Below are 9,786 nucleotides of genomic sequence, written 5' to 3'. Positions count from 1 at the left end.
AGGTGTCAGACCGTAGACGTACGTATGGTACAAGATAAATGGTATCATTGGCGGCGTGCAAATGGCGACATCGCAAGAAACGATCGAAAAGCATAGCGAAACAGCCCAAAAGAAGCCCTACAGTATCATCCAAGCCAATAATCTAACTTTGCGCGATCCTCATCCGTCATCCTCATAACGGTATTCTCGATCTCCCCTGAAATTCATCGGTTCAACGCTAGGCCACAATGCACTGCGCAGAGTGAAGCTTGATAGTGATGAAGAGGGAGTATCGGCTTGATTGCTGGGAAGGGAGTCCACCTTCGCGGATTGGACGGTGGAAGGCTGGACACGTCTATGCTCGACTCAGAAAGTCCACGGGTAGGGAGGGGGAAATAAATAAATTCACCACAGCCATCAGTTTCCAGACAGATGTGATAGATGCTGGAGGTACGAATTCCTGTGGTCGTATGCCTTGTTTGGACATCCCACATCCTGACTGTATGATCCCGACTGGAGGAAACGACTCCCTGATTGTCCCCTGGTAAGAAGGAAACACCCGAGACAGAGTGTTCGTCCCTCCAAGGCTAGTGAACTTCTTGTAGTCATCAGGGACGTTCCACAGCTTCATAAAGAGATCGTCCGAACACGTCGCTATATGCATTCCCTTAGCCCATATGACCACTCGGCAGTACTACAAAAACACTCACCCAAATGTCGAATCGAACTGACAATCCGGGACCGCCTTCGTATGGCCGTTCAACGTCCTCTCCAATTCCTCAGATCTTCACCGTCGCGTCTACAGAAGCCGATGCTATAACAGAGTGCAGAGGGTGAAAACTAACAGAGTTGATTTTGTCTCTGTGCCCGATGAGAATGTATTTGGCGGGCAGCCATCCCTTATTTGCGCGTTTCGAGCCATCGGAGGTGGAGGCGTGCGACAATTCGTCGAGGACTTGGGAGGCGTGATTCCAGATCCATAATCTACGAACCGTGGCGTCGTTCAGTAATGAAGGAGGCAAAGTGAGGAGGACCGAACACACTTTTTTTTGCATCCTGATCACGCTCGAAGTTAGCGACAAAGACGGATGGATGTAGGTTACGCGTACAGATCTGTTTGTCGGCGAGCTGAGAGTTAGGCAGCCATGGCGGGGAGGTTGGGGAGGACAGCGAGGCGGAGGTGGAAGAGGTGGAAGCTCATATTTACAGATCACCTGATCCACAATGCATTTGGATACGGTACCTCATTTTTGCCGCTCGCTCTCATCTCCTCTTTCAACGTTCAACGTCCAATCCTCCTCCACTGCAACAATCGAGCGAATGGAGAAAGTTGGAAATCGTGGGAGGCGCACCAAACCTAAGGACTCGGCTGGTCCGTCGAAAAATATGAATTTGGGTTCCATCGACTCTGCTCTTGCTCCTGGACTGGAAGGAAACGACGCAAGAAGTGCAAAGGGGCAGAAAACCCACGCTTCACTCGATACAAGCAGAACGAATACCGCTGGTATGCTAGTCGGTACGCCCAACACAAATCAAACCTATTCGCACCTGATTCAAAGATTTCGGCACTGCAGATGGACCTACGGGCTTTCGCCCTCCACTAGACAGTAATCCCGCCTTGTGTGAAGGTGCGTACCATATTATCTCAGCTTCGTGGATCGTGCAAGTCTGATCCGCTTCCAAGATCTTGTTACCTCTTCCAACAGTGCCACACCCAAGATTTCAGGCCCTTCAGGCTCCGGCGTCTTATCAGCGCCTGTACACCACGCAGGGATAGGTGAGAAGAATCGTTATATGTTCATCAGTCAAAATTTGAATATCCTTGAAGAAGGTGAACGGTACTGTTCTCAACATGCTCGCCCATTGGGTGGCGTGGGCCCCATGGCCATTACAGGTTAGAAAGCCGTCATCACCATATATAAACAAAGCTGGTCATTGAACTCTTTCTAAAGGTAACGGCCGCGAACCGGGAGAAAACAACTTTTTTCCAAATGCTCATGACTTTGCCATCAGCGGCGGCACGTTCAACCTTGTGAGTGGAACAGTTAGAAACTCACCCAGCAAGCTGATGGCGCTGGACCTTTTGCAGATCAATAATCACGAGGACGAGGCTACGAAGACTTTACAGGTCGATGCTATTGTCCTCTCGGATCACAAACTTGCTTAACCATCTCATCTAGCTTGACCTCGCATGGAGCACCGAGAGAAAGGTGGATAACATACTCGCCGAATTCAGGGTAAACATCAAATTCTTCAAATAGGACGAGCACTAAATCATTCTACAGCTCACGAAACTTGACCCTCTTCTCGCTCGTAAGGCTATCTACGACGCTGACTTGGGGGCCGGGGCGACAGTGACCCGTGAACCATGCACCGCAGGCACTCGGGAGCAGATTCTAAAGGACATAATTGCATGGGCTGACGACATCTCGGCGGACAGCCCGCCTGTCTTCTGGCTGACCGGCCAAGCTGGTGCTGGAAAGACGACGATCGCATATACCATTGCCGAACACTTCGATGAGCTTGAAGACAGTGGACGGCACACCGTCTTGGGCGGGAACTTTCTCTGCTCCCGCCAATTTGAGGAGACAAGACGACAGATCCATATCATTCCTACCCTTGTATACCAGCTTGCTCGGAAGTCGAGATCATACGCCGAAGCCTTGCATGAAGCAGATAGGTTTGACTCGGTCAACAAGCCAACCAAGCAAATGAAGGACCTCCTTGTGGGCCCATGGCAGCAATCCGAATCCGGACGTCATGTGGAGCTCCCACCTTACCTCATGGTCGTTGACGCATTGGATGAGATCGAGGCCGATGGAGGGTCTCTATTTCTGCAAAGCTTACTCGAGACAATCAACCAGCATCGCCTGCGAGGCCTCAAGTTTCTTATCACGAGCCGGCCAGATCGTCGCGTCGAGGACCTGTGCAAGACCTTCTCGTCCAAGGCGGTCTGCCGCCTACAAGACGTGCCGATTGAGCGTGTGGGACTAGATATCACGCGGTACTTAGAGAGCAAGTTTCCAAACTTTGTAGACAAGCTGGAGCTCAAGACCATGGAACAGCTGGCAGGCGGTCTTTTTATTGCCGCCGCAACCATCGTGAGGTATTTGACACCATGCGAATTATCGGAATCCGAGCAAAGCAAACTATTGAGCAGCCTGCATGATGAACAAACACTTTCACCATCCGACACACAGCAGCCCTTGCTCATTGACAACCTCTACCAACAAATCATGCTTGATGCCTTTTCTAACCTTCCCCAAAACCTCTTCCACTCTCGTTTGCGCATTCTCCATACCTTCCTCTGTACATTTGAACGCACGCCGGCCTCTCTTACTGCCACCCTCCTCTCTGAATCTGTTGACACTGCGATGACCGTCTTGAAGAAACTTCATGCAGTTCTCTATTGCAAAGATGGCCGGGTTCTTTGGTACCATGCATCATTTCCTGACTTCATCTTCAGTCACACTCGTTCAACATTCAAGCTCAGTGGCCATCAGATGTCCACGACATGTGATCAGGCCCAACACCACGCTTTTCTTACAAAATGTTGCTTTGACTGTATGAAGGAGTTATTATGTTTCAATATCAGTGAAATAACATCCTCGTTTTTACTTGACACCGAGGACCCAAAGTTGATGCAGAGGGTTGAGACCAATATCAAACCTGTCTTGAAGTATGCCTCTCGGCACTGGGCTCAGCATTTGGCCCAAACCAATCAAAAGAATGGGGAGGATCTTGGTGACTGTATCACTGACTTCCTTCGTATTCGCATTCTCTTTTGGGTCGAGGCTATGAACCTACTTGGATCCAGTGGTCAGTGTAGCACAATGCTTCAGCACATGCGTGAGTGGGTTCTGAAGGTGAGAATATTGTTACTTGATATACACAGCTTTTAAATCTGGTAGTCAGAATATCAATAAGGAAGCTGAGCTTGCTGCCAACATTGCTGAAGCAGCCAATTTTGCCACCTACTTCACTGCAAATCCACCAGCTTTGTCTACACCACACTTGTATATCTCAGCATTGGCATCGTGGTCGACTCAATCAACTATGTCTGAGCAGTGGAAACAAAAGTTCTGTGGCATCCCATCCTTCAGTCATAGGAAGGCTAGTGATTTGGCACTGATAGTAATCCAAATGAATGAATCAGTTGATTCTGTTGCCTTCTCCACTGATGGCACCTGCATCATCTCTGGCTCAGCTGACAACTCTGTGCAGGTGTGGGATGCATCAACTGGGGCTGAGCTGAAGGTGCTCAATGGCCACATGAAACTTGTCTCCTCTGTCGCCTTCTCCACCGACGGCACCCAGATTGTCTCTGGCTCATTTGACAAATCTGTGCGGGTGTGGGATGCATCAACTGGGGCTGAGCTGAAGGTGCTCAACAGCCACATGGAAGCCATCTCCTCTGTTGCATTCTCCACTGATGGCACCCGCATCGTCTCTGGCTCAAGAGACAAATCTGTGCGGGTGTGGGATGCATCAACTGGGGCTGAGCTGAAGGTGCTCAATGGCCACACACACCTGTCTCCTCTGTCGCCTTCTCCATTGATGGCACCTGCATTGTCTCTGGCTCATTTGACAAATCCGTGCGGGTGTGGGATGCATTGACTGGGGCTCAGGCTGAAGGTGCTCAATGGCCATGTGAAAGCTGTCACTTCTGTTGCCTTCTCCACTGATGGCACCCACATCATCTCTGGCTCAGGAGACAAATCTGTGCGGGTGTGGGATGCATCAACTGGGGCTGAGCTGAAGGTGCTCAATGGCCACAAATATGGTGTCAACTCTGTTGCCTTCTCCACTGATGGCACCCGCATTGTCTCTGGCTCATGGGACAACTCTGTGCAGGTGTGGGATGCATCAACTAGGCTGCTGAAGGTGCTCAATGGCCACACACACAGTGTCTCCTCTGTTGCCTTCTCCACTGACGGCACCCAGATCGTCTCTGGCTCATTTGACAACTCTGTGCGGGTGTGGGATGCATCAACTGGGGCTGAGCTGAAGGTGCTCAATGGCCACATGGATAGAGTCTTCTCTGTTGCATTCTCCAGTGATGGCACCCGCATCGTCTCTGGCTCAGCTGACAAATCTGTGCAGGTGTGGGATGCATCAACTGGGGCTAAGCTGAAGGTGCTTGATGGCCACACACACAGTGTCACCTCTGTCACCTTCTCCATTGATGGCACCTGCATTGTCTCTGGCTCACATGACAATTCTGTGCGGGTGTGGGATGCATTGACTGGGGCTCAGGCAAAGGTGCCAAATATTCACACATATTCACTCCCTCTCCTGCTGGTATCACCTCACATGATGAATCTGCATGATTGTCCATTGTTGGTCATGCTTACCCTGCTTGGACTATTGACCCAAAACACTGGATTTGTTCTGTACCTGGTGGATATCGGCTCATGTGGGTGCCAGAGGTGGCTTATCCATACACCATTCTTGTAATTTCCCGTGAACCGTCTGCCATCATCAACTTTCGAGGTTGCAAGATCGGCTGTGATTGGGCTGGCTGTTACACACCTGGCACCTAAACATATCCTGTTTTCATATCATAGATATCCATCCTTTATATCCAAATATGCAGATTATATTCTATATGCAACAGAACTCAGATTGATTTGGTGGGTATTCAGTAGTGTTGGACTTAGTTCCAAGGAGGTAGCGGGATGTGGATCCCGAACCAAGGGTAGGTGGGGGGGTGGTCTGGCCAAAGGCCGAAAAAAAGTGACCCCCATCAATTTGCTGGTCGAAGTAGTGTTTGAAAGTCCGGTCTCGTGACTGGAAAAAGACCGTAACCAGACCGGACCAAGACCGCAAAAGACTGGACCTGCGGTTACAGTCTTTTATTTTTGAAATGTAAAGACTGCAAAAAAACCGGTTAATGTGAACCGGTCTTGACCGGTTTGGACCGGTCTTTTGTATCCCCTTAAATACCCTTTAAAACGCACCCAAGAACGTACGATTTGGTAAAAAAACGAGAGAGATATGAATTAAAATGTAAATTACTTTTGGGAATAATAGATGTACCAGACTTATTTTATAGAAGCACCAATTCCTAACGGAACTTAACGTTCTTGGGCTCGTTTTGAAGCTATTAGAGATGTTAATAAATTTACCGATTCATAATGTTAAAATATTGGCCTAAAGACCGGTCATAAACCGGTTAAAACCGATGCAGACCGAAACTGGTCTATAGACCACAAAAAACCGCGGTCTGCAGTCTTTTTGTGGTCCAGTCTGGTCTTTTGACTTCTGGGGAAAAGGCAGACCGGTTACGGTTACGGTTAACGCCCCTGGGCATCAAAAAACTGGACCAAACTGGACTTTCAAACACTAGGTCGAAGTGGTCAGCGATGTGCCTTTTGGAACTTTGGATGTTTTAGTAGAGTTTGAGATGCAGCAACGCACGGATTTCCGTGGATGACGTTGCATCTGAAGGTAATCGTTCAAGGATTTAGAGTCCCCGCCGCCGTAGTTCTTGCATTTTTGGTTGGTTTTTTTGACCGTTTACACCCTGTGGCAATCCTTGCTCCACGCACCACCCCATGCACAACGGAAACTCGATTCCTCAACTCCCCATTTACCTTTGAGGATTTTCATCACACATTGATGCTCGGAAAGAAATGCTGTCTCATTTTGTCCTTACTTACCATACATCTTTGAACAAGTACATATCTTAAAGCTGTTTTGTTTAGCTTAGGCAAAAGGTGGCTAACTGCCTGTGCATAGTTGACTCAAAAGTTGACTTGTTCCACACCAATAACACTTAAGCTTGGTGGCGTTACAGAGGCGAGATGGGACAATTTATAGCCGAAAATCAGAAATTGGGCGCTGCAGGTGCCCAATTCCGACATGTTTCCACTCGAGGTATGGCTATGTTACAAGCTAAATGCCTTTTAGTTACGCAAGACAAGGAAAAAGGGTATATATCTGGTGATGAGAGAGGGATTCGAACTTGTGCCTCGAAGGACCAGAAATTAAAGGGAAGTGGTAGGGCGGGTGACGAAAAATGAGGAGAGTAGCTTAACTATCAAGGGAAGTGAGCTCTTGTAACGATAGCCCTAAGAAAGAAAAATAGATTCGTACCTAGCTGAGGGAGTGAGGTGTTGAAACGAGAGCCCTGTAGAAAGGGGGGTTTCATCTCACTCCTCAGCTGGTAGCGCAAATCTAAATTAAGCTAAGATCCGAGCGTGGATCGTGAAGCGTGTATCCAAGCGTGGATCCTAGAATAAATGCCTGCGGGCAAGTGAGCTGCGGCTCTGAGTCGAGTGTCAGCGGACACGGGAAATTGGTATGCACATGTAACTCAAGCTTTGGCCAGCTCTATTGGACTTGAGTAAACATTGTTTAAACTCGACCAATAACACTTAAGCTTGGTGGCGTTACAGAGGCGAGATGGGACAATTTATAGCCGAAAATCAGAAATTGGGCGCCGCAGGTGCCCAATTCCGACATGTTTCCACTTGAGGTATGGCTATAGTCCTATATTGAAAAAATAAAAAATAATATATGATGAGTTCACGTGGTGAAGGATGTGAGGAGTGAGGGGAAAGGTGTAGGTACGTGCTGGATAAGTAAAGGTGGGGGTTACAAGTTGCTTCGCAGTGGAACCAGTGAGTGTATTGGATTGGAGAGGGTTGGAAAAGTCTGTAGAAAAACGTGAAAAGTCTGTTGATAAGGTAAGAGGGTTCAGGTCAGGAAAGGTCCATGGATAATAATAAAAAGGTAAAAAATAAGGAATTAGTTCTCCAAAGCGTGGAGAAAGGTGGACTGCGAGCGTCGTGTTTGTCTGAAAAGGAGTGCCTGAATCAGCACCGGGTTTTTTCTGACATAGATCTTGAAACCGTCAGACGCCCATCTTCCTATGGCTTGAATGATGGATGGCAGTACCCCATTTTCTGCAAGGGATGTTGCGCCCCCTGCCCTAAGCGACTGGCCGGCGGTGTCTGAGTCAAAGAACTTCCGTAAACACCTTATGAAGAAGGAGCAGGTTGGGACGGTTCCTTTGCTAGTGAGCCAAAGGGGTGAGCTGAAAGGGAAAAGGCGGTCCCGAGCTCGCAGGTATTTGATAAATTGTGTGTGTGGATCGAATTTGTGAGGGTTTTTTCGTATGATGATTGTGTTCCCTTCAAAAAATCTGTCAGCCTTATGGCCAGGCAGAAAAAATTTGAAAGAAGAGTCGTCCGTCTGGACTGAGTTTCTCTTTGTTAACTTCCTGGGGTCACACAGTTCAGGATCATCTGGGTATGTCATTTCTCCCAGTCTGAATAGTGCGAAGAAACCCATGAGTAGTTGTGCAAGGAAGAGATGGTCATCGTAGTCTGTTGAAGATGAGAGTTTGTCGACAACCATTTCGAGGTCTGCAATTGTTAAGGCTCGTTTGCGTGTAGTGGGGATTGCCCTAATTCTCTTGCAACCCTGCAATGTACGGTGTACCAGAGCAGAATTGCGTAAGGTGCGGACTTCGGGGAAATATGGCTCTAGCTGGTGACAAATGCCTGATAGGTATGTGCCAACAGAGTCGGGTTTGATGTGGTGGCACATATACACGGTGAACATGCTGAGTGTATCAGGAGTTGGGTTGAGAGGGTAGTCGTGCATTTTTATGAAGTTTAAATATGAGTTTAACGCTGATCTGTAATTTTTCCAAGTGGAGTTATCGACTGCTTGTCCCAAAAGCAATTGCGCGCTCTCGGACGAGGCGCTCGTGAGTCCAAACCTCCCTGCAGGGTTGCCTGGAACGCACGTTCGATGTGATCATTTTTTGGTTGCCCCCAGCGGCAATTGAGGGGGTGAAAAGGGGGATATGGTGATCCCAGGTGAGTATTGTTGCGCTAATGCAAATTTCTTACGAGAGATGGCGTCGGCAACATGGTTGAGTTCACCAGTGATATGGAGAACTCGCAGGTGGAGGACTTGTCTGATGAGGACGTCGGCGGCACTAATGAGGATGTCGTTGTAGTGCGGTAAACACCTCATGGTGTTGAAAATCACGACGGTGTTATCGTTGTCAGTGTAGATCAATATGCGTGATGACTGTTGGGGGTGGCATGTGTTAATTATGTGGTGGAGGGCTGATAACACAGAGAGGGCCTCGAAGTAAAAGATCTGTTCTTTGTCTAACACTTCAGGAACAGGGGAATAGAAGCCTACACTATGGTCAGGCAACCAAAACCCCATGCCTTCGAGACAAGCATCGCAGTAGATTGTGAAATCAGCTGATGAGGCATCCCATCAAATTTGCTGGATCAGGTGGACCCCGGAGTTGTTCTCCATGTGGGTAACAGCCCAACGTAAGTTGGCACGTACAGCGTTGTTGATCCTTACATGTTGGTTGGGGGCATTTTTGCTGCTGATCTTGGCGTAGAAGTTATTGAGGGAGGGACGAAGGAGGGGGAAGACATTAAAGCTCCAGTTCATCCAGCCTGCTAGTCTCTGCCATTCCCTCAAGGTGAACTTTCGGTGGCTAGTGATGAAGTCGGTTACTGCAGAGATCAAGTCCTGCAAGGAGTCTTGTGGCATAGAGAAAGTCAAGGCATTGGCATCAACTTCTATGCCTATGATGGTGAGTGTTGATCCAAATATCTGCTTCTTCTCTTTATGGGGTAAGTTGATTTCATCCCAAAGCTTTAGGATGGTCACTTGGTTAGAAGGCATGAATTTTCGATATGGTGTATACCAAGTCATGTTGTGAACGTGTTCAGGTCCGAAAGAGTCGTCAGAGTAGGTTCCCAATAGCTCGACCTTCCTTCTTTTCTTCGCTATCCATGAGACGAGGGACAGAAAGATATCCAG

General features: G+C 48.3%; 4 protein-coding genes across 4 annotated transcripts; 2 read left to right on the top strand and 2 right to left on the bottom strand.

The window, feature by feature from the left end:
- Positions 1–1,299: 1,299 nt before the first annotated feature.
- On the top strand, positions 1,300–4,596 carry LACBIDRAFT_395446 (uncharacterized protein; the record flags this gene model as incomplete). The annotated part of the gene is made up of 9 exons (XM_001888204.1): positions 1,300–1,495; positions 1,539–1,607; positions 1,664–1,756; positions 1,808–1,873; positions 1,932–2,011; positions 2,069–2,107; positions 2,160–2,216; positions 2,265–3,845; positions 3,895–4,596. The coding sequence occupies 9 exons, from the start codon at positions 1,300–1,302 to the stop codon at positions 4,594–4,596; spliced, it is 2,883 nt and encodes a 960-aa protein (XP_001888239.1).
- Positions 4,597–5,576: 980 nt separating this feature from the next.
- LACBIDRAFT_312511 (uncharacterized protein) lies at positions 5,577–5,726 on the bottom strand (the record flags this gene model as incomplete). Its single annotated transcript, XM_001888167.1, has 1 exon — positions 5,577–5,726. One exon carries the CDS (start codon positions 5,724–5,726, stop codon positions 5,577–5,579), a length of 150 nt encoding a protein of 49 aa, XP_001888202.1.
- A 685-nt stretch (positions 5,727–6,411) lies between these two features.
- On the top strand, positions 6,412–6,674 carry LACBIDRAFT_312510 (uncharacterized protein; the record flags this gene model as incomplete). Its single annotated transcript, XM_001888203.1, has 1 exon — positions 6,412–6,674. The coding sequence occupies one exon, from the start codon at positions 6,412–6,414 to the stop codon at positions 6,652–6,654; it is 243 nt and encodes an 80-aa protein (XP_001888238.1). The 3' UTR covers positions 6,655–6,674.
- Positions 6,675–8,748: 2,074 nt separating this feature from the next.
- On the bottom strand, positions 8,749–9,171 carry LACBIDRAFT_312509 (uncharacterized protein; the record flags this gene model as incomplete). Its single annotated transcript, XM_001888166.1, has 1 exon — positions 8,749–9,171. One exon carries the CDS (start codon positions 9,169–9,171, stop codon positions 8,749–8,751), a length of 423 nt encoding a protein of 140 aa, XP_001888201.1.
- Between the last annotated feature and the right edge of the window lie 615 nt (positions 9,172–9,786).

This window comes from Laccaria bicolor, genomic scaffold (assembly GCF_000143565.1).
Source record: "Laccaria bicolor S238N-H82 LACBIscaffold_52 genomic scaffold, whole genome shotgun sequence".
Classification (NCBI taxonomy): domain Eukaryota; kingdom Fungi; phylum Basidiomycota; class Agaricomycetes; order Agaricales; family Hydnangiaceae; genus Laccaria; species Laccaria bicolor.
Note: the sequence above shows the minus strand (reverse complement) of the source record. Positions and strands in the feature narration are given on the sequence as shown.